The sequence below is a fragment of the Tyto alba genome, unplaced genomic scaffold (assembly GCF_018691265.1).
Source record: "Tyto alba isolate M040663 unplaced genomic scaffold, T.alba_DEE_v4.0 Super-Scaffold_45, whole genome shotgun sequence".
Lineage (NCBI taxonomy): Eukaryota > Metazoa > Chordata > Aves > Strigiformes > Tytonidae > Tyto > Tyto alba.
Genome location: NW_024881321.1, coordinates 18804039 through 18829364, shown reverse-complemented (window position 1 = coordinate 18829364; position 25326 = coordinate 18804039). Strand labels below are relative to the sequence as shown.

General features: G+C 40.9%; 1 protein-coding gene across 3 annotated transcripts in view; it reads right to left on the bottom strand.

Annotated features, from left to right (window-relative positions):
- The window catches only part of SLAIN1 (SLAIN motif family member 1), a 54212-nt gene that overhangs the window by 6780 nt on the left and 22106 nt on the right, over positions 1-25326 (bottom strand). The window contains exons 3-5 of one of the 3 annotated variants that reach the window (XM_032985999.2): positions 14460-14609; positions 12407-12556; positions 9836-10174 (exon numbers count right to left, since the gene is read on the bottom strand). In XM_032985999.2, the coding sequence (XP_032841890.2) occupies positions 9836-10174; positions 12407-12556; positions 14460-14609 (639 nt within the window). The remainder of the gene's footprint in view (positions 1-9835; positions 10175-12406; positions 12557-14459; positions 14610-25326) is intronic. The other 2 variants (XM_032986000.2, XM_032986001.2) reach the window with 2 other exon arrangements.

Below are 25326 nucleotides of genomic sequence, written 5' to 3'. Positions count from 1 at the left end.
CAAAATTTTCAACAAACACAAGCAGCCTCTGCATAATTTCTGTAGAAAAACAAAATTAAGACAAATTACTTCAACACAAAGAAAGGCTTTGCTCTGCAGGAAGAACATGAATACATTGACAGCCTACTAACTGAGCCTTTCTGACTACTGTAACAACACAATTATTCACAAATAATTTTAAAGACACCAATAGGCATTACATTTTTGGAATAACAAGTATTTAAACACTAAAGTATCATAATAAGAACGAGTTTTACAGAAATGTGTAAAGTGGGTCAGATGAATCATGCCCTAAGTGTGCCTGTTTCTTTTCAGTGATTAGAAAGCCAGGCTGCAGTGACAAAGTCAGACACAGGTGTCTACACTGTGGATGTCTAAAGACAGGTGGGATGAATCCATCCTAAGTGACTAAGTCTTGCTTTCAGGTGCCAATGAGATGCAAAAAGATTCCGTTCAGTACCTAACCTTATTAGCATGCTAAGCTTCTGCAGGTGGCCACGCACAAAACCTGCTAAGTCCTGATGCTGTTCAGTCACTTGGAGCCCTAGGCTGACATTAGGATTCTCAAATCTGGTGGTTCTCCCTCCTACCCCACGTGTGGTGCCTGATTTGGTGGGCATTTTCAGAGCAGCAGACCCGTAGGACCTTTTACAAAAAAAAAAAAAAAAAAAAAAGCTGCAAATGCCCCAAATGTTTCTGGGGCAGGTTCAACAGCTCAGGCAAGTGTCTAAGAGGCCAGAAGATGTCTGCAACCCCACTCACACTAGTTGATTTGGAGAGAGAAGCCAAAACCAAGTCTGACATCTCAAGAAGACTTCACAGCCATAACAGCATTAGGTAATCTGAGACGAAGCTCTTTTGGTCTCTTCTGCCACAGGGCCAAGGGAGATGACTCAGTTCTCTATAATCAGAAGAGACTGGCGAGGGAAGAAAGGCGCACACTGAATGACCTGCTCTGAATTGCCTCCTGTGACGTGGCAGACTTCAGTAAAGCACCGCTGCGGGGAAGTAACCGGTCATTCGTTAAATTGTCACTGACACCACCACAACGCTGGCCTCTTGGCCGGGGTCAGGAGGACAAGTGCTGTGCCCTGCTGAGGTGGTGTTTCACCCGGTACTGTGGTCAGTGTGCAGGCCACCAGCTCCTGCTCCTGCCGTAGGCTCCAGCGCCTGGCAGATGCCTGCTTCCAGTTCTTACACTGCAACAGAAAGCAGGGGTATACTTGTCTTCTGACAGGCAGCTGCGACTGCTCCCTCCAGAAGCAAGAAGGGCCTTCCAGGATTGATGCTTTGGATTTATGTACAGGAACAACACATCACGCACGGCTTGGAAATGCTGTTTTGGGTCGATTTCCTACCTCGCACAGGGCACGTTTAGTCCACAGAAGCAAGAAAGTGACTTAGAAATCTCTGGTTTTCAGTCCACATAAATATATAACCTATTTAGCACCATCGTGAGCTCCTCCAATCCTTAAAGCTGCTAACAACTGACGAGTAATAAGAAGTGACAGTACAGTTCTATCTACACAAGGTATTAATAGTCACTAACAGTAACTTCAATATATGTGATGCCCTTGTAACTTCAGCAAACTGAGTCACAGCAAGGATGCAACTCCAGCTGGTTTTTATGACTGGCCCTCATAATAGGAACTGGTGCAGAATCCTGCAAATAGTCAAAAATATCCTTGTACTTCAAAGGTCCAGCATTTCTAGCACCCTCATGTCCCTAGTCTCAGTACCTACCCTTCACATTGTATCATGCACACTAGTCCTGTAATGATGAGACCTTCTTCCCTTCCCTCTCAACTAAGGTTGACTTTCGGTTACCATAGAGGATCTGAGACACAAAACCACTATTGTCTAGGAAATAGTTTAAATATTCCTGGGAATTAAATCCACTAAATCTTCATATTTTTGAAATTAGACAGTAGGTATGGGAGGTAAGATTGGGAGGTGTTCAGTGCAGGAAAAGGAAATGCAAGGTTTGAGTTCCTGGAACCTAGACTACAGACAAATCCTAATAAAGAACCAGTTTAACGGTAATCCCTCATCAAAGAGATAGAGTTGTTTTGCTTCAGTGACTCATCACTGACACTGGCAGACTCTCAGTGTGTAGCACTGAACACTATCAAAGGGATTACCACTGTGGTTCAGCTAGGTGGTATTAATATCACTGATATCAAAATGATAAAACAGAATACCAGGCTTTCAAAACTGTCCTGGGGATGCAAACAGTGGCATCCACACAGATACTATATATCCCTATTTCTGAAATACTCATCATTTTGCAAACTGGAAAAGGAACTGTTTTCCTATGATACAATCCTTGGCCCATAGTGGCCAAAAATTAATTAATATGGGATGTCTGTAGCTACTGTTAAGTGTACCCTTTAAAATCCTAGACCTGAAATCCTAAATCGGCATTAATGCACTTGGCAAAAAAGATTTGAGCAGCAGGATGGTGGTAGGGAAGATGGGACTGCAAAAAATAGCTTTTCTAATACTATCCATCTGTCATGTTGTATAAGCAGAATTCCTCAGACTCTACAACATGCTCTCCCACTCAGGGACTGCACCAGTCACTGCAGGGATGATCTGCGCCTTGAATTGTCCAGTGGACGCATCCACAACAGCAGGAAAAACAGGTACAGAAGTAGCTCGGATTTCCTCAATGTCATGGGTGGCCACTTCTTTTGCCTCCCGTTCATTAGTCCCTTCTCTTTCCAGCAGTCTGCTCTGCTGCTGATTCATTCAGTCCTCAGGCAGCAGATTCCTGCTGCACCTGCACATTCACATCCATCGATCATCTGTGTTACTTCTTTGATGGGTCCTTGTGTCTGCTGAGATAAATGGCCCTGAAAAGCAATGAAAATATCAGGTCAGTTTTGTGTTTGGGGAAAACCCAGAAATGTTCATCTTGATGGCATTTTGCAGCTTTCATCTCCTTGTATGATGCATCCTCTTTCATCTCTTTCTTGAAGTTTGTCTGTCACCTGTTTGTCTCCTAAGAACTATGGAAAGAGTCTTACAGACATTTTGCTTGCAAATAAAACGCTGGCTCTTGTGAGCTTGATATATGGAAGCAGAAGGTGGGAGTTACGTGATTTTAATATTATTTCAGGCCACTGAGATGTGTCTAGATATGAACTTGCTGGAAATATATGAGAACAAAAATATTTTTTCAAGCTGATAGTAGCAAACCTTCCCTTTCTAGAGCTCTCTGCTCTCCTAAGACTGATGAGAAAATTAACAGACAGAAGGATTGAAGGAGTAGAGCTGAGATGTATTCTCAGGTGAGAAGTAATTTGCCCAAATAGTCCTGTTTATGATGAATGCTGAAATTTGCTAGTTTCTGCTACCTATTCTGCACTAATCTGGTTCTGTGGCAAGCCTAAAAAATCATTGGTTTACAGTGCATTCTGTTACAAAGATGTGGATATTAACATCAGCAAGGAACTCCAAAGGACATGCACCTTCTACAGCATCCACAGTTATCGTGACCCACTACTGAGTCTCAACTACAATCTAGGCCAAAACAAATATGATGTTTAAGCAGGATGCAGCCATATAAAGCATCACAGATGTATCTTCGCCTTTCCCAACCTTCTTTGAGATGTAATAGCATGACCTACTGGCGTTTGATTATTGAGATATTTGAAAGTGTGAAGAAAATGCAAGGATAGGTCATGGAAGGGAGTTAATAATCAGTTCCTGGTTATTACCACCTTCTCTGAATAGTTCATGCATATGACACACGTGCTTGTCACTTCATGAGTGTTCTTTAGGTGGCATATGTTGTCCCTGTTTCACGTATCTGCAGCAGAATTATCCACCAAAAATCGCCTACTGCATGTTGTCAGTTTTTCCCCTACGTTGCATCCATGCTGAATTGCCTGTTGCCTACGGCACAGAAAAACTGGGAATTGTGAAATACAGGGTCTTCTGACTTCAGCTGGAAATGTGCATGAAAAGACCACCCCACAGCACAGATCATATTCACTACTGGTGAGAAACGGGTCAAAAAAATGGCAAAAGTGTCCTTTATTTTGTCAAACATTCCACAAAATTACAGTAAAGAAAGCAGTTTGCCTCTTACCCAGCTGCTTCAGTTCTGATTTTTTCCAGGAAGTTCTTCCCCAGATGCCGTTTCTTCTCTGAAGTCAGCCTGGGATCCGTGGCCCAGCTTCTTTCTGGCAGGACACCAGAACAGACAGCACCTGCCTTCTGTCTTCTGATCCCAGTACCACTCGTGGCCACCTCTGTTCCATCGCCTTTTTTTTTTTCCTTCCCTGACCTAATACTATCACTGGCTGAAGATTAATGTCCATGTAGCAAACAAACAGACTTTGCCCTTGGAGCAAAGCTGCCCAGAAGAGATTTCCTCTTGGTGGGCTGCCAGACTGGGAGGCCTGTAGTGGTTCTTGATAAGTATCATCTTCTTCCTGCCAAAGTGCCTCATCCAATGAGGCTCTCCTTGCAAGGAGGGCTTAAGTTGACTCCACAGTGAAGTTTCTCAAAACACACTTGTTCATTCATTGTTATTCTCTGCAAGTGTTGTCAATGTTTTATGTGAACAAAAGGACTCATAAGGCTCGCCAAAACTGCACTATCGTTAAAGGAATGTGATACAATGAATCATAATTATTAGTGCTGCAGGGAACTCTGTATCACCGTTTAAGCTACATTAGCAGTTTCTTACACATACTTAAATCCTTCATACAAACCCTGTGAATTCAACTCTGCCTTATCTGTACTGTATGCACAAATAAGTTGGGGAAGAACCGTAAAGAAAAAAATCTGTGCTTTTCTATTTTAAATATTATGTAATATATTATGTAGATACTCAGAGTTTGTTCTGATATTCTGATTAAGAACTAAAAGTAAATCTTTCAGTTAAGTGAGACACCCCATTCTTTATGATTGTCAATACCTACATTTTGCTAATGTTGAACACTTCCATTTTATTCAGAATTACTAGTTCACCTCACACTGGCTTCACAGGTATATGTCTCCTGCCACAGATAGTTACAGAACATTAAAGATCTTTCTGCTGTGCTTCCATGACTTCTCCCACTGATCCCTATTCTCAATATAACTTCAAAAATGACAAAGCAGGATTTTTTTCTCCTTCTCTTTAATAATGTCTGCAACATTTTCATATAGTGAATTCTCCCTTCCTTACTGAACAGGACAGGTTATGAATAGAAACACACTCTGTACATCAGTAAATCAGTAAGAACAGACCTCTTCCCACCTCTCCAAACACACAAATCAATGTTAATCTATTCTGAACTAATATCTAAACACCAACCTACAGCCCCTGAAATGCTGCTCTTCTGTATCTGCCTGGAGTTTGCTTAAAAAAAAAAACCAAACAAACCAAACAAAACAAAAAACCCCCAAAACACATCTGCAGCTTTCCAAATGAGCCAAGGATGTTTCAACAGCCAATAACGTTCATAATATTTTGCCCGAGAAAAGTTATTCCCCAGAAGTGTATGCAATAAAGTAACTCATAACCCGTAATTTCTGGAAAATAAAAGCAGAATTTTTCAAGCGAATTGTATTTGTGGCCTGTTTATGAAGGTATCAACCAAGCTAAAAAATCAACATAAAAAGGTAATGGAAAATATGCATTAAAATTAACCAGATTGCATGCACTGCTACTCAGTGAAGGATGTGTTTTTCATCTGCCCCTTCTCACTGCATTATAATAAACTCCTTCTTTAGCTGGACTAATTTGTCCAAAGTACAAAGTTTCTGATTTTCAGATATTATAAAAATGGACACTTTAAAATTCACATGAAAAAAGGTGTGCCAGGATAAAAGTTTATGAGTAAATTTATCTCAAGATCTGGAAGGTGGGCCTGAACAAAAGAAGCTCAATCCCATTTTCAGTATCTTGTCTATCCTGGATTTTGACTACTCTGGATGATTTCACAGTACTATACTTCTGTTGCTTCTGGTTCCAGAAAATCAGAAGTAATAAAAGGCATTAATATTAACATCTATTCAGAAAGAATAATGTGACCCAAAAGAAATTAAAATATTGTAAGAAAAAATGCAAGAGATTACTTCTGTGTCACAGAAAAAAGTGTACATTTATAGACAACATGAAGCAGAAAACAGCTTGGTTTTATGAAATTTGGTGGTATTATATGAAAATGACTAAATATAACGTATTATTGATATTAATAGAGTTAGCACCATTTTAAGTTGTTAACCATGAACTACTTCAAATTAGCGAAAGGGGAGAGGTATAAACATACATCTTTCCATTGCCAACATATTAAAAGCTTTGTTAAGTTATAAAAGACACACTAACTGGACAGACTCATGTTATCTAATTGTAACAGATACTCAAACGCTATTCACCTCCTGTCTCACTCAGATCTTCTTTAAATGATCTATTTCTGACTCACTAACCAATCACAAAATCTGTGAAAACCAGAAAGCCTTAAAAAGTTCAAAGGTGCAATTTTTCTGATGTAACTCATTGTTACAGAAAGTTCAGCTGATTTAGGGGGAGGGTGTAATTAAATAAGGAGAAAATAATAAAAAAAAAAAAAAGCAAATTTCATGCAAAGCCTTTCTATTAGTGTATTCTTGCCAGAACTGGTAGAAAAATTTATTAGAAAGCAAAGGTAACATACACACACTGCAGGCAGTGGATGCAAAAATGTTGTTTAAGTTGTAACAACAGGTATGCCCACAGCCTATGTTACAAGTGGCCCCAAATACACCTCAGACGCATCTTAACATATTTACATTTGCACACATCTGCCACTTTATGATAGCATTTACCAGGAGCCTTTCAGTACAGCAAGCTGTTGGGGACTGGCCATAAATGGGACTAGTACCATTCACTCAGACATGAGTGGAGTAAGTCGAGAGAAAGAACCTGGGCCTGAGAACGGGGTCTAGATGGTGTGGTATTTTAAAACAGATGTATGGTATTTTATCTTAAAATAGATGTACAGCAATTTAAACCAGGGCAGAATGTCAAAATTACAGCAGGGGAAGCACTTTCTACAATACATTGGCAAGAACAACGTGTGAGTTCGAAATGATGGCCTCAAACACAGCTGTAAAACATCTGTGAGAGTATTCACAACCCAAGCACAGGCAGAAGATTACTAGGGTGCCAGAAACCCCAAACAATCTCTCTGCTACCTCAAATGCAATCCTGTGGATGGAGAACAAGCAGCCCATTGGCTATAGCCAGACTAAAACGTAGTGCACAAGTCAGTGCCTATGTATAGGTACCTCATCCTATTTGAGAGACCCTGGGTTGTCTGTGGCATCTCAACAGCTCTGACACATGGTGATAGTGAAGCCAAGCACGGTGCATCAAAGTACCTCATACTGTGCACCACTCCGTGCTTGTATGTGGACAGCTGAATTGGACCTTTCATACACATGTGGGCACCCACATCTCAGCATCTAAATGTAGGCGCTCCTCATCAGGCAGCCAATATTATACTCTTAAAAGAATCATTAAAGATTTCCAAGTTTACCACACCTTCAGTGTATTTGTTACAGTATGGGTAGCTGAAGTTACAGTAAGTACCTCAACTAGCATGCCATACCAAACAAACTTCTCTGACAGCAGGTAGGACAGCATCCCTTGTGCAATTTGTTCCTAAAGGCAAAAAACTGTACTTGAGCTAAACACAAAAGCCTAGTTTTGGGGAGACATTACGTCAAAGCTAAACACTGTTTCTTCACCCTGGACTGAATGCCAAAATTCAAGTTACTTGTCACTTACTCTTCTCTTACGGAGAGCTCTGTGAATGATTAGACGAACCAGGGGCCAGACTGCTAATTGCACATACAAGAACACAAGTGATCTCTTTGGGGGAAGAGAGAGGAAGAGAGATTTGGGAAGACTGTTGGAATGGCCACAAGCAGCACAGCATGTGGTATGTGCGATTCTAATTAATTATGGATGATGCTTTTCACATATATCAAAAGCAGTAACTAAACAATTTAGCCCTTCTATCACACACCTCTTTCTCATTTGCCTTGGTAAACTAACAGTGTGGAACACGCTGTCCATCATTCTGAGCTTCAGATAAATTCTTCTTTTGCAGTCTAACTCCATTTCAATGCGTAGGAGTTCTTGAAAGACAATGAAATTGTTGCCAAAATGATGAGAAGTGCCTATGAGAAGGTGTTGTCGTAATACTACTCAGACATACTCAATGCAGTGAACACTTGACTCCTTGCCTGCCAACAGAACATAACCAAAGTAACATGTTTCTCACCACCAGCATTTGCTGCTTAGGTGGATCAGTTCTGCATGACTCCGAGCCTGAAGGTGCAGAAGCTGAAGAGATAATTCCTCTCTAAAGGTAGCGTTATTGGCTATTATAGGACTGCCTGCCATCCAGCAAACAGGTAACTGAAGCTGTGTCTGTTCACCTTCTGAGAGACACCAAACAGATTACCCAGCACTTCAAAATTCTCGAGAAAAAAGGCAACCAGGTGGTAAAATTGGTGGCCTTTTACATTTATACACTTTCTAGTTAATAAACTAAGTGTCTAGTGGTTTTAGTGCCTTGTAAATACTTTCTGAGCTTCCTGTGTGGGAATCCAATGCTTAAGTTCCACTGACACGGAACAAAATAAAAGAAACCACGCTGAAAAAGCATTTGGGGACCATATAAAGAGATCACAGTACCACATCCTGCCCTTATTCCTGAATCAAAAATGCTCCATAACCTTCCTTTCTATCTCACCAACACTTGTGCAAGTCCATCAGTACTGTCCCATTCTTGTACCACACTGGCAAGAAAAATAACATTGAAATGAATATGGCACATATGTTGTACCAACAAACACCCACATGTTAATGTCAGCCTTCTTTATATACTGCCACTTGTCGATTATACTTCCACATCATGTCTTACCTTGAATGCAAGTGCTTTTGGCACCAACCTGTCATGTCTTATTTGTCATGAAAGCAACATGCATACCTGTAGAGTTCTGTAAATAGCAACTTTGTGTCGTTTTGAAAAATACATTTATTTTCTTGCCCGAGGGTGAGCTGTGACCTGTAATGTTACAAAAAACCCCCTCACTGAATACTGACCCCTTTGAATTAGCTTGGGGAAAAGACTGAAGGAATAGGAACGTAAGATGCAGCAGGAGGAAGAAATTGATGATCACAATAAAAAATGAAAGGAAGGTAACAGCAACAACAGAGGGAAACTTAAGTCTTGAGTAAGACAAATCTTCCAGAGACTCTGGAATACATCTTAAATGCAGTGCAAAAAGAAGTCATGGCTCAGGATAGTTTGGGAGTCACATTATCTCCCACCTCTCTAATAGTCTGTCTTACCAGACCTGGAACAGGGGCAGAGTGTTGACCCCTGCAGTAAGCACTCATCATGGATTCACAGCATAGCTGTATTAACAGCAAAGTCAGGAATAAGAAAGGGAATGAAAATCTGAAAACTCTGTTTTGTATTTTACTATATCCATGATGGACACTCATAGGCCAAGCTTGAAATCCCAAACAATTCTTCTAACCAACTATTAGCCTGCTAAAAGATGCTCTTCTTTCCTTTTTCTTTCTTCACTTGTAGTCATCCTTGCATCCTAAAGCAACAACTTTCATCACCAGGTCACAGATTACATTTTGTAGCAAATTATTTAACAATAACATACCTTAATCATTTGCGCAGGCTTAAACTGCTTGTCACACTTCACAGACTGATCTAGCTGTCATACAATAAACACACTTCACTCTGTTGACACAATTTGCTCTTTAAAATGGCACTGGCACTTTGAACAGAGAAAAGGCCGCTCCTCAGAAAAGCATGCAACCCACCTCCATTCATCCTATTTGGTTGCTGCTCTGGAGTTTGGGCTTGAGGTGAGTAGTAGGGCTGTTGATAAGTATTTGAAGGGAAGTGTGGGGAGGTGGGGCTCCTCCTGCAGTCCCGGATACTGGAGAAAGTCTGTGAGTGAGGAATCCCTCTCTGGAAGGGGGAGCAGCGAGTCAGCCGTGGCTGCGGAGGTGGGAGGTGGTCAAACTCTTCCTCGTCCTCAAGACTATAGCGATCGTATTCCTGGTCACCACACGTCCCTTTCTTCCCCGCTTGCAGAGAGATGTTCGAACTGTGCCTTGACACAGACGCTGAAGTTGAAGCATAATCTTGCCTGAGGCCTGTAAATTCCAAGCGGAGGATGATTCAGCTTCTACTAAGTGCTTAACTCTTAACGTGCACTCCCATCTTGAAAACTAAGCAGGTAAGTAGACATAAATTTACAGCAAGAACTGGATTTACAATGTCACCAGGCTGAAGATCTGAGGTAGGATCTAACCTGATCTAACTTTCAGTGTCTATCTCCCACGCACTTAAGCCTGAATTATTTTCCTCAAGATCCTTTTTTAATAAAAAAATAAAAAAGGAATACAGGCATCTCCAAAATGCAGTACACCTGTGAGATGTCTGAGATGCCTCTCTTAACATAATATGAATTGCCTTCAGGAAGCACCTATTTCTCTGCCAGTAGAAAGACTACAAGAATATTAAGTATTTAACCTTTAAACACTCTTAATTAGAGGAATCAACACTCACTTTATTAGTTTTTCAAGTTATTGCTATTGAACTTTTATATTCATACAATGAAAATGCTGACAATGACATTTCCCAAACTTATAACCCATGTAAATATTCTGGCTCTCCAACCTGCCTGAACCAGTATCAGTTCCTGCTAGCAGCCTGTGTCACAGACAAGGCTTAGTGGTAACACAGCTGTGTTTCAGACAGGTATGCATCTTACCACCCCCTTCTCAGAACACCAGGTTTTGAAAAACATCCCACTATCAGCACTGCCCTAGAAGAGCATGGTTGCTCCAGGTCAAGTGAGAGGAAAACATCCAGATCCCTTGTACATCCCCTCTTTTCCCAGCTGGACAGTAGCCAGGGAAAAAGGGGATGTATATCACATTCCCAGGAGCTGAGTAACCCTGCCAATAATGGATAACAACCTTCCTAGATTTACAAAAAAGCTTTGATGGATGTCTTTGCTTCATAATGGAAACTTCTTAATATGCTTCCCCCCTCCTCCTCCAGTGGGAGTGTCTATTCGTGGCCACGAAGAGAGCATGACTGTGTGCACGTATAGTATTACCACTTTCCACTGGATTAAGCGGACAAACTGTCACGTGCTCAAACATTCTGTACCAGCTGCTACTACAAGGATGAGATACAACCATTACACCCGACATAGATTAGAAGAAAAACAGTAGTTTACCTTCCACTTTACCAATGACTTGATTCCTTAAAGAGCTAATTACTTGAAGTCTTTTTTGGAACCTCACTCTGAAGGATATGAGGGCAGCTGTCATTTAAGTAACACACTCCTTTGTATCTTTGGTAGTCAAAATTTTTTTTTTCTTTTGAAATTGTTATCACTTTCATATAATATGAGAAATTTTCCAAGCTGTGACCACACACACTTGTCAGCTGAGAATTCAACTATCTCGGTAAGTCTCACACTTTCTAATTTCTATGCTGCACATATCGAGTGCTACCAGATGCTCAGCAAGTTCGACTGCTGACAAGTGATCACTCCAGCCTGCTCAGTCTGGTTCCCGCAGCCAGATCGCAGCCCCAATTTTTCCTTCACATTTTATTTTTATTTTATTTAATCACTGATTACTTGGCATTTTCCTTCAGCCACCATCTCTGAATTTCCCTTGTCTTTCATCATTTCCTCCTTGATGTCTTATTTGGCACTAATAGAAAGTGAGAAAGATACTGCACTTACTGTCTGAGTGACTTCTAAGTCAAACGCCCTTTATTGATGAATAAAGACATTTTCCAAAAACTACTATCAAGCCAAACTATAATCTGTGTCAAAGAAGCTTTTCGGCTCAGATTTGTGTATAATCACTACTCTCAAACCAAAACGTTAAATTTAAATGCCCCAAATCAGAATTTAAAGGGGAATTAATTTCAAAGTTCATCTGACAATTAAGAAAATCAAAGTAAAGGCAAAGGAATCCATGAGAGCTGTTTATTTTTACCTTTGTCATTAAATGTATACATGAGAAAAATGTTTCAGCATCTTGCTTCCCCGGAAATAATTATTTTAATTAATGCAGTAAGACATTATAAATCTTCTAAATCTAAATCTACTCAATGGGTTTGGAGCTACCAGTTGGGATTCAGAAAAATATAAGCATCAAGTTTTGAAAGAATCAGTACCATTAACCTGAACCCAACAATGCGTACCTTCTCTGCGCAGGTGAAGAGTTTTTCCACCTCTCACTCCAGAGGTGACACTGCTTAAGAAAGAGACATTTGACTGAGACCAGACTGGAGCATTTTTGACTGTTATGGGAAATCTTCCTCAGACTACTTTGAAAAAATGAAGAAAAGCCACCTACTCTCCTCCTGTAGACGAGCCATGATCTGAACATCGGTGAGGTCCTGCAGCTTGTATCCCATGGAGATGGAATCATCCTCCAGCTCTGAGGTGCTCAGTTCACTGTCTATTGATGACTGTGGGCTCAAAGGGGAACTTCTAGAAATGTAACCTGTGTAAGTAAAAATAACTTTTAGTCTGTGAATATGTCTGGCCATCTTTCATTCACGACTACCTGACCTTTATGTTACAGTAGCTTAAAATATTTTCTGTGTAACAGATAAAGAGTTTCAGAAGTGTTGTGCAATCCACCAACAATTAGCAAAGGGCTTTGATACTCGTGAGAAGTAGTAAGTGTAGTAATGGATCATGAATTCCTGTTCCCAAAATAGCTTCACATGGCCCAGACAATGAATAATTTACCTAATTCAGTTCTGATACAACCCAGATTAGTTAGCATAAACACTTGTGCATTTGAATCTTTCTTATGGGACTGTGGTTCTCCCTCATATGTTCTGAAAAGCAAGTGTGTATGTGTCACCAACTTCTGCTCAGTACTCATTTGTAACAGAGCCACGTACCTAAATATTACTGGTTTTAAAAAATTATTATTATTGTTTATAAACATCAGATAAATCAATTACAATAACAATCAAGACTGAACATTATGCAACATTGCCTCCTTCACAGAGATACCATTCAGAGAGGGCTCTAGATTCTACTTTTTCCCTGCATGATAGTAAAGTATAAACTAAACCGCAACTAGTTGCATGAGCTAACTGTTGCCAAATTTTAAAGAAAAATTCTTCAAATAAAACAATAAATCACTTTCTAATATCCTCTGGACTACCAGAGGCCCACAGCCTGCAGGACGAGAACCACTGTAACTGTGGATCATCAGCTGTGCTTATACCACAGATGTGTTTGCATCCTCTGGCACTGCTCAAAGCAGCCACCTAAAATTCATCCTAAGATCAGCTGTTCCCTAATAATACCTCCAACAGAAAAGGACACACTGGAGATTAGTTTGCTTTGGAGGGATTGTAAGGTGCAAATGTGTTTCCTTTTTTAAATTTCCAAGTTACAACAGTCCTCAAGGTTTTACAGAGGTAGTAACGGCTATGCCCTTCTGGTGCAGCAGTGGGAAGCTAGACAAGGTATCTAAGGGTATCTCATACAGCTATGAGATGCCTTCATTTAGCAACTAAACTACATCCCACTGAATAGGGGAGCTTAGACATCTTGCTCACATAGACACCTACACCAGGCATTCAGTCTGGAGCTCTCTCACCTGCAGTGCCCACATCCCTGACAGGGCTTTCTGCACCAATTTCATGCATTGTAAAGAAAACTGTGCACAGATCAGTGTGACACTGATGCTAACTTCCTTCGATCTGCTCCCACCAGCAACAAAATGTTAATGCCTCTTTCCCAGAAGATTATTTCTCCACTGCCACTGCAGCTTAACAGAAGTCACAGGTATAAAGTGACTCCTGATACCTGCAGCAAAGAAGGAAAAATGCAACTGTCTGCAATTTAGGGCCCATAGAAAGTTTGCATATTTCCTAAAACTCCTATGTCCCCTGAAAATCAGTGGCAAACATAAAATAAATCTCGGATAGTAGCAACAATGCCAGTTTGAAAGCAGCCATGAGTCTGCTGGCTATTTTTATTGTAGAGAAATTGTCCCTGCAACTTCATTTCACAGCAGTACAATGTTTCTGTAGACATAAGGAAGGGGCACAGTGGGGCAGAAATGAGCAGTAAAGGGCAGACAAGGTTGGGGACTGTTTAAACTGACACAGTTGCAACTATACTCTCAGGTAAACTATTATTGAGAAACAGGCTCTGTTTACTACCATCATTTTCCTGTGACATGCTGTGTAACACAGAAGATAACCTACACTACTGGTGAACTGCCAAATTTTAGGTAATTAAAAAAAAAAAAATCTCCCTCTGAGATGAGAGCCTATGTATAATTATCCAAACAGTGTACTGCTGTTAAATGCCAGCAAGATTAGATTAAATTAAGCAATTCTGTAAGCACTGTGACTCAATAAAAAGATAAGCATTACCTGTCCGTTCAGGTGTTAGTATTGCTTTACTGGAGGTTTTAGAGAAGCTGGGACTATTAAAGCCATTGGTATATGGGGTGAGTCTCGCAACAGGGCTATAGGGAAAAGCCAAGGAGACAGGTGTAGAGAAGAGGTTCCGCCATCGGCTAGCTGTTACAGATGCGAGGGAGGAGGGGGGAAAAAAAAGATTTATCATTATAAATAGAATAGTGCTGTTAGAGAGAAAAACAATCTCATCTTAATCTGTTCATTGTACATTTTTTACCTATGGCAAAAGGAAAATAATGGTCAAAATTCAGCAGCAAAACAGAGGATCAGCATAGCCTTCTACATGTAAAAGTGTGCTCCAAAAAGTTGTTGTAGCAAGTGTGTCTTGTTTACCATTTTCTGCGTATACACCATTTTGGTATATATTCATCACATACATTGCTAGCTGCCAACACACAAAGTAACAGAGGAAGTAAAACCCATTACAGTTAATAGAGAAACACAGATGAAATTTGTAGCGCTCTTCAAGGAATTGTTCACGGCAATCAATCATCACACAACTGAATTAGCAGTTGAAATTATCAGTTAGGGGAGTTCAGAGACACAGCAGTAAAAGATGCTTAACCATCAAGTGCTAAAAACAACTGTGATCCCACAGCAAGCTTTTAAGATACCGTATTTTCCCTTCGCTTTTGACGACATCAAATTACTGATTACATAAGTATGTAATTTTTTTTTCACTGTTTTTGGAGCATCAACCAAATAATAGAACAGGGCACCTCTTTTTTCTACATATTGCTTACAATAAACTTGCAAGGCATCTGGTCTGCTCCCTAACATCACACAGAGCTCAGAGTAGGCAAAAAAGCTAAAGACTTATTTAATTTACATTTTCTTATCTCATCCAGTAAAATATGAATACAACTGTCCTTTGGTTTGCCTATTTTTTTAACATGCATTCAAATGGTAAAATAAACAATATCCACACACTCTTCAGAAAAAAAAATAGTAAAGTTGCTTTAAATAGAAGGAAAAGGCAAAATTTTAAAAATGCAAATTTCAGAGAACCCATTCAGATATAAGCAAAGTTTGTACAGATGAAATATTTTGTCCTGAGAGATGTTATCTACAGTGACACAAGGAAGGGAGCTAGAACATACCTATACCCAGCTTAGAAATCAATGGTGCTTGATGCTTAGCAGGAGTACTCTGCAGTGTCAGATGCTGCAAATGGGTTTTTGAAACCAGAAGGGCCAAAAGCCCTCAGAAGCCCTCCATCACATGGCTGGTTAACACCACAAATCTGCCGTGTTATTCTGACCTGTTGCTCCAGTCATTTTAAACACTCACAGATAGGCCATCTCTACTTCAAAACCTCACTGCCACCAAAATGATTTAGCAGGACATACAAACTTTATTCCTTCTTGCTAACATCAACACCGAGCTGCCACGGGAACAGCAGGGAAGCCAGCCCCACTGTCAGTCACATCCTTGCACACCTTTTGGAGGACTCAGTTCACCATCAGTCCAAAATATGCTATTTCCCCACTACTCCTTTTGCTTTGACCCACTCAGAGGTACTTCTGGGTTTCTAAGAAATAAGCAGCCTTTCCTACTCATCCCATTAGCACTACTAGGCTTGGAGCAAAGGCAACCGCTGGTTCCAGCACCAGCACAAAGCAGCTGACCGGGGAAGGGGAGTACCTGTGAGGTTCAGTCTCTGTGAGAGGGAGATAAACTACACATTAGTAATTTTTTAATAAAAATTTTACACATTAGTAATTTTTTATAAAAATATAAATTATGATCTTTCCTGTCTCCTCATCAAAGAATTATTATAATTCTCTCATTTTTGATTATTCTAGTTCCTTCAAGATTAAAGAAACCTAAAGGTCTGAGATCTTAACTAGGAGCAGCATCAGCACCACTTCTAGGAACTTGCTCGATGCCAAGCAACATGACACACAATTCCTGGCAGGGTTATTTGTCCTTAACATTCAGTAACATGATCAGTTCAAAAGTCAAGCATATGAGTGATCCAGGATAAAAAGGAGAGCAAAGGCAGATGGACACAACTATATGAACTAGTAATTAACACAAATCCCAGGGGATGAGATTAATCCACAAGAAATTAATAACTGCAAATTGATTTGAGGCATTAATTGAGAGAAATGCATGCGATAGAGTAGATCTCAATATCATATCCACAGATAACGTCTGTCATTTCCACTAGAAACCATCAGTAAGGAGCAAAGGATGACAGTACCTTGCGATTTTATTTTTCTGCCTAACACAAGATCCTGTTCTGTAGTAGCCTGATCATTTGCCAGGCCAATTAGCTGCCAGCATGTTCTCACCCCCAGATGTGGTCAACCGTACAGCACAAATAAACATCATTCATTACCCGCTACAATAACCACTGTGAGCTGGCCAACTAAGCACAAAGCAACAGTTATCGCCACTATGAAAGCAAGAACCCACATGAGGAATATAATTAGTATTTATGGCAAACCAGATTTCAAACTCCTCTTTCAAATAGTATGTGTTCTCGAGGAAAGATGGACAAAGAAGCCAAGAAACTATCTACACTAATCCCTCTCTATACTAAATCTCTAGATATATGTAAAATAGCCCCAATTCTACAACTTTTGCCACCGTGCCTAAAACAAAACTTCATAGTGTTTAAGTGTCAGCAAAGGATTGACACTTTTTAGAAATATGATTAACTCCATTGTTTAGGATCAAATATAGAAAATTGTTTTTATTAGGTTTCAAATGGAAATATCAAAGCACATACTGAGTACTTCGACAGTTTTAAAAACAACAGCAAATTTAGACTTACTGAAGCCTTGTGCTAATGCCAAAAACATAAAAAGGTACGTAGGAAGCAAGTGCTACAGACATCTAGGAAAATACATAAATGAATGTAAAAAGCTGTGCAATGGATACTCATCAGTCAAACTGATTCTGCGACTGCCCTCGTTAGCATGATAAAACACCACTATGGTATGCATGGATGAGATAATGTTAAGATCTGTATTTTAAAAGGCTAGTTGTTAAGCTCTGAATTTTACAGTATTTGTAACTTCTTAAAGCCTCAACTCCAGTTGCCCACAGGTGAAGTAAGAAACTCAGGTACCCTTTAAAAACAAAGGAAGTTTCTAACTTCCAGTGTTGAATAGAAACATGAGTAAGTCTGCTCTAGGTACTTTATACTGAAGATGCACTGAAGGAAGAAAAACTATCAGCCCTGGAAAGGAAAGCAGGGGCATCTAAAGAATCAAGAGAAAAGAAGTCAAAAAAATCTATTTGATTTACTGACAGGAAGAGTTAAACACACTGACAATGTGAATTCTTCAATCATGAACCTGTTGGAAAAATTATTCTCTAATACCAATACAATAAGCACAAATTGTCCCAGTCATCAAAGTCTACAGTTAGATTGGGAGCACCCAACTTTTCAAGTACGATTTCCTTGGTTTTGATCAATTCTTAGTAACCACACTGCTTATAATGTACTGCACTACACAGTATTTTTAAAAAGGACTTGTCAAAATGACTACATAAGCAATCAAACAAAACCTTTCCTTTAAAAAATAAAAACAGCAACAAGTGAGCATGTTCATAACTTTAAAATATTTACTAATACAACCAAAGGTTTAAAAATTGAGACCTTGTTTTTATAACTTCCCTGGGGATATCAAAATATGAAATAGATGAGAATAGTAACTCACACAGAAAAATATGAGCAGCTGCATAAACAGATATTCACCATACTGAGTCCTGAAAATAATCAGCATTTGATGAGAACTGATGGAAAATTTCAAATTAAAGTCTGAACAAGTGAACATCTACGGAGTTCTGTGGCTCAAAAGGAACGGAGCACCCTGCAAAACCACAGCATGCTGTACCATATCTAAAGCAATTCCTTTACTAATAGCAATTTCTCATTTAAGCTACATAAGGTACACAATTTCTAAATATATGTTTTTGAAAGTGAGGATCCAATCTGCTATTCAAATTAATGGGAACGTTCATAAGCTGGGGCTTGAGGTAAAAAACAGCACAGATTGTCATTATGTTGTTTTAATTTTGTGGGGTTACACTGATGTAAATAGGGATAGACCAAGTACAGGTCCTCTACTTGATGAATCAGATATACCTAGGACATTATAATAACTAAGGATATCAGGTTTTCCAAGAAACCAAAAGAAGTACATGCGCATTTTAAACACTTTCCATTCTCATAACTCTATTATGAAAAACCGTGAACTCAGTTTGCCCAAACAGGAACTTACTTTCACTCTAAGCAACACAAATAAAAAATATTTCTTTGTTATAAAGACAGAACAGAATAAAGTCATAAATAACTGTGCTGTACTATTGACTAAACATACTAAATTGTATGAAGTGTTATCTAGCTTGTTTATCCACTCAGCTTAAGTTTTATGTAGACCTTCAGGCCAGAGTCAAAAATACTTTTTAAGCTCAAGCTAAAAATAAATTAAATCGCAAATATGCAATCATTTGAATATGGGTACTAATTACACAGCCTGAACAAAACCCGTTTGAGCCAACATTGGAGGAATATTTACAATACTGGCCATGCAGCAGGTTTTGAACACACAGCACTTTCCTGCCGACACACTTTCTTCAGAGCAGGGAACCCAAACCACTTCCCTGGTGCATTCTACATACGCGCGGTTGCACAGCAGCCGCGCTTAAAAGCAAAGTATCTATCTCAGAAGTAAAATGCAGAGTCCTGCACGGGAAACAAAAGTATTTCGTTAATCACTGGAGAAATTCAAGAGTGCAAGAAGGGAATTCAAAGCCCTGTCCTTACCGTATATGAGAATGTCTAAACCAGTTAAGAGGTATCACCTCAGTGAGGCATATCTAATATCTTCCTGCCAAAGACTGGCATTTAACCTTCACTTTTGGTCCCTGTAAAACAGTGATTCAGAGTCTGAAAACTACTCCTGCAGTCAGATGTACATCTGGGAACAGGTAAGTGTTTAACATGCTTGAAAAGACAGCCAGAGGAAGAGGAGATAAAGGTAGCTCCCACTATACACTGAATAGTGCTGTTGTTGGGACACTTGCTCAAGAAGATGGAAATGTGAGCTCCTACTACTCACCAGCCTGAAGAGATTTACTTGGGTGCCTAGAAAACCCAGAGGTCCTGTAAGAACTTGAAGCAGTCTCAGGTAAAAGAGAAGTGCTAGATACTCAACTGCAAGCAACGTTGTGGTGCCCCCACCCAGGAACAGAACTTCAGGTAGCTAAGTTTTCAAAGCAAAGCCTAAGTAGATAGTCAGGTATCTTAGATACAGTCTTTCAAGTACCCCAGTAGCTCCCAAACACATGGACCTTAGAAGTATGTACAATCCTTAGGTCTGCTTCACAGAGTGAGGTGTTCAGAGGACTGTAACATCTTCCAGGGTTTATTTGAACCAAGTGCTTCAAAGCTTTCCTTTGCAATTACAAGTCCTAAAAACTTACGGTTTTGAAAAAAATGTGTTTCTGTTAGTTACAAGATTACAAGTGCCAGGCCAAAGACAGCAATGTTTTCAGCTCTACTAACTGTGAGTAAGAGTATTGAGTTGTACATGTAAAACTAGGAGTTAGTCTGGGGCACGTACATATTCCCATCTTGTTGAATGTTATTCTACAGCGAATTTCTTGATTTTTCAAGCAGCACGTTCCTAGTTCTAGTCTCCCATGTCCATCAGCAGTGGTCATCTCAACAGCTTGTTCCAGCACGTATGGTTTCCTAACCGGAGCTGTAGCTCCCTCAGCCATTGCACTAGTGGTTGAAACTCTGCCATCAGCTCAGAGCCACACTTCATATGCTTAATGCACAGTCACACTGAATCTGTCATTGCCCAAAACTATGTCCCCACACTGACACAGCTCACAAAATGCTCTAGGGGGTTCCTTGCTGTTTCTGTGCCTTGATTTCTTGGTCAAGAGAGGCAAAGCATCCTCTCTTTCCCAGCTGCAATGGTAACAGAGAGAAACTCCCTAAGTGTAGACTGCACAAAGGGACTCCTTCCAAGAATCACTAAATAGGGGTCTCCAAAATACAACTTCATGTACAACCTCACCCTTTAACCTCCATAATTAGACTACAACAACTGAACAAATATATGTCAACATTATTCTTTGGTTTTGGTTTTCTACACTAAATCATATGGCTTCTAAAGCTCTTAATACAGGTCAGCTAGCGTGAAACTACATAGCAATGGAATTACTTAACTTGATTGTCTTTTGCAAGAATGGAATTTTCTCTACAAAATTCTAAGTTTTCACAGTTAATGTACAGGATTGCCACATAAAGTAAAAATGAGATTAAATACTCATCTCATGCTACTTTAAAACAATATAAAGCAATCAAGCTCAGCTTCAAATGTCTAATGAAAACAACTGCCATTATAGATTGGACTGTACTGGGTTTGCGTGGCAGGGTTTTGGTAGCCGGGTGGATACAGGGGTGGCTTCTGTGAGAAGCTGCCAGAAGCTTCCCCCATGCCTGACCCAGCCAGTGCAGCCGGACCCCAGCCGGACCCACCGCTGGCCAAGGCCCAGCCCGTCAGTGATGGTGGTCGTGCCTCTGGGGTAACAGCGTCTTTAAGAAGTGGGAAAAAAACCCTGAACAACAGCAATATCAGAGGGAGAGAGCACTGCGAGTATGTGAGGGAAACAGCTCTGCAGACACCCAGGCCAGTGGAGAAGGAGGGGGTGGAGGTGCTCCAGGCGCTGGAGCAGAGATTCCCCTGCAGCACCACCCCAGGGTGAGGCAGGCTGTGCCCTGCAGCCCGGGGAGGTCCATGGGGGAGCAGTTACCCACCTGCAGCCCGTGGGGAACCCCACGCTGGAGCAGGGGGATGTGCCCAAAGGAGGCTGTGACCCCCTGGGAAGCCCAGGCTGGAGCAGGCTCCTGGCAGGAGCTGCGGCCCCACGGAGAGGAGCCCACGCTGGAGCAGGTTTGCTGGCGGGACGGGGGACCCCACGGGGGACCCACGCTGGAGCAGCCTGTTCCTGAAGGACTGTACCCCATTGGGAGGGACCCACGCTGGGGCAGGGGGATGTGCCCAAAGGAGGCTGTGACCCCCTGGGAAGCCCAGGCTGGAGCAGGCTCCTGGCAGGAGCTGCGGCCCCATGGAGAGGAGCCCACGCTGGAGCAGGTTTGCTGGCGGGACGGGGGACCCCACGGGGGACCCACGCTGGAGCAGCCTGTTCCTGAAGGACTGTACCCCATTGGGAGGGACCCACGCTGGGGCAGTTCGTGAAGAAGTGCAGCCTGTGGGAAGGACTCATGTTGGAGAGGTTTGTGGAGGACTGTCTCCTGTGGGAGGGACCCCACGCTGGAGCAGGGGAGGAGTGTGAGGAGTGCTCCCCTGAGGAGGAAGGAGCAGCAGAGACAACGGGTGATGAACCGACCACAACCCCTGTGCCCTGTCCCGCTGTGGTGCTGTGGGGGGAGGTAGAGAAAATTGGGAGTGAAGTTAAAACCTGGGAAGAAGGGAGGGGTAGGGGGGAAGGTGGTTTAAGATTTGAGTTTATTTCTTATTACCCCACTCTGATTTTGATTGGCAATAAATTAAATTATTAAATAAATTAATCTTCCCCAAGTTGAGTCTTTTTGCCCATGACAGTAACTAGTGAGTGATCTCTCCCTGCCCTTATCTTGACCCATGAGCCTTTCATTATATTTTCCCTCCCATGTTCAACTGAGGAGAGGGAGTGATAGAGCAGCTTTGTTGGGCAGCTTTTGTCCAGCCAGGGTCAACCCACCACATGGAAACATAGTGATAGATTAGGAGGACCTCAGAAAATTAATAAAGATTGCCCACTCTCCTCTAAGCCTAGGAAAACTGAAAAATAATGTTAGTTTTAAGAGTACGTGAGAACTGGGAGTACCTGAAAAAGTTTGTTTCCTAATTCATTCACATAAAGCAAGTTCTTTATGAAAAATGATTGATATAAAAGTATCTAGTATTAGTGTAGAATGAGAAAGCTGTTCAGTTGGTATGTATTGGTGTACCACTGTTTGGCATATAGAGCTGCAACAATTAATATACCTCAAGAGCTGCCCCAGCAAAAATAGCATAGACCTGTTCTAAAGGTACAGTCAGAAAGCAAATCTAAATTGCAGTAGTTTCTAGAACATTCAGCTAGCACAGCAAAGCAATGCAATCAGCAGTGGTGCTTGGCATACTGCAATTGGTGACAAAAATGTAAAACTAAGCAAGAGTCACGAATGACAGACTTTGTTTGACATATTCTCCTTGTGCCAATGATTACCTATCAGTGTGAGCAGGAAAGATTTATATATTTTTCAAGATAGATCCACAACTACTGTATTTCAATGTAATTCAGTAAAAGACAGACTTGAAAATTATCTTTGGACACATTACATACTGGAAGAGTGATCACATTGCCTTTCAGCTGCAGTGTGCTGAAGGGCAGTGAGGCTCTAACCAGCATTCTCTGACACAACTTTGCTATAAAAATGATTTTATGACATCAGAGTATTCAAAAGACTAGAAAGGAAATGGAATTGAGAGGTATGAGCTACCTCCTACAAAACAGCGTACTGTGCCTTAGCTATGTGCTTTGGAGGGCTGAGTTTTATGTTTTGTTTTGGTTTGTTTTTTTTTAAGCAAAACCTTTTACTGAACAAGCTATACAAACAGACAAGCACAGAGACTTTGTGAAAAATGTAAATGTCTCAGCATTAATTTTTCTTCTGTGTTCACAACTCATCCCCACATGCACAGGCCCAAAAGCAAATTTTCTGAGCAGAGGTAAGAGCCAAACTTGGCTTCCCAGCTTCCATTTTTTGCGAAATTGGCCAAATATTATGCTGAAGTATTAAGCCCTAGGCATGACCTAGGGCCCAAATGTCTGTTCCCTTCCCAGTTCCCACACTCAGCAAGTGCTATTTTATACAGACTGCCAGTCTGATGAATTTTCATTCTGGATTCTTAACCAGAACCCATACATATGAGCTCTCACATTTCAGGTAGTTTGAAATAAGATATACCTTTCTGAGCAGAAGACTCATTCTCATGTATGACTACATAAGGGAACCTGGAATAAAATATACAGCCCCAGATTCTTCTGCCAAACTATTAGCATTTCATTCAGGAAGGAGAATGTTTACCCCACTTAACTTTAGGAGCCTTCCAAAACAAGGAATTCTTACCATAGGGCACTGTAAATGCAAAACAATTACTTGGGAAGATTACACAAATTCACGGAAGAGGAATCCACCAAAGATTAATAAATCACATCTAAATCAGAGTTCACATCTGGTTCAGTCAGTCTCTGACTGAACTGAATACAGCTGGGAGGGTGTCGGGGCAGGCAAGTATGCTATTTCCCCATATCCTCACTCTCTTCCAGTATTTATTTATGACACTTTAAGATGCTTGATCCTCTATCACAGACACAATGGAGATGCTCTTACGTACAGACCTTGGTGGCTGACCTACTCACCACAGGACACAATATACTCCAAGAGAAAGGACAGGGCATGATTCACCTCATCTCCACTTGAAAAGGACGTGAGCTGTGCCTGTTTGTCTGCACTGCCTACAAAGACAGCCCAGTGTGACTGTCTCCGATACAGATCTCTGCATATATTCAAGCGAAACTCACTCTGACAGCATTCATTACAGAGCACAATAAACAGACCTCAAAAACAGATTTCAGAGACTGCATTCAGTTTTCCCTTTTTCTAAGGCAATTCTTTCACAGCGCTAGAGCATTGCAATTCTTGTATCCATCATTCTGAAACAGCTGTAAATATCCAATTAAAGTTGTTCAACATCTTTCTTGGCAGCAGTTCCAGTTGAAAGAGGAACCCTTCCTACAGTCTGATGCTTTATCCCAATCCTCCCCAAGCCATCCTCTTGGCTGTACCTGTACACTGTACCAGCAAGTACAACTGTCCTTGCAAGAGTTCATGAGAAATCAAATCAATTATTCAATCTGTATTAAAAAGATATTTTTGTTAATTTATTTTTTTAAACAAGAGTTCCTCAGTCCTCTTTACCAGGAAGATGGGAGTCCAGATGTACACAAGCATTTAAGGAAGAGGTGGAGAAACAGAAAACATCAGCAGGAAGGTGGAGCTGCCGAAGCCAAAGTTGCCTCTAAAAGAAATGCTTGTCATAAAGCAGCCTCCGTGATGTATGTAAAGGCAGATGAGAGAACTCCATGTCTGGCACTGATTGTTTGCTTACATATACAGTGCAGAGCAAAACAACAGCACTTTCACTGTATTTTAACAATTAGCAACAAAAAAGGGAACAAAATGGTAACGACCTTACAGTGTCAGTCAAAGGGTAAAGATCTATCATGATGATGTGCCGACAATGCATAAAAGGCCACAGAAACATCTACCTCCAACTCTTGCTGTGCCAACTGGACAGACCTCCTGCCTCTGCTGGTTCTGGCTGTAAATTATCAGGTCTCTGGTTAGGCTCACCCAGCATGTACTGACTGAAATGGGCAAGGAAGCCAGCATCTAATCATCTCAGCTAGCAGATCTAAAGGGGCAGCAATTCCTGTAGGCACAAATGAAGTTAGAACAGGACATGTGTCCCTGCCCAAAAGAAAGCAGGTTACATTCTCATGTAAAGGGACAAGAGGAAGGCTCAACCACAGAAGTCTAAGATCATCTAATTCATAATGTAGTGAAGCCACAAGAGACTTTTAGGTTTGTTTATACCATACAGCAGAGCAGAGTGTCCAAGAACCCTGAAGAAGCTCTGAAGAGGCTGGTGCGTCTACCCAGAGAAAGGTAGGACTGTGGCAAGAAACTAACATTTCCTCCACAAACAGCATACCTTCATTAGCAGCTAGCTGC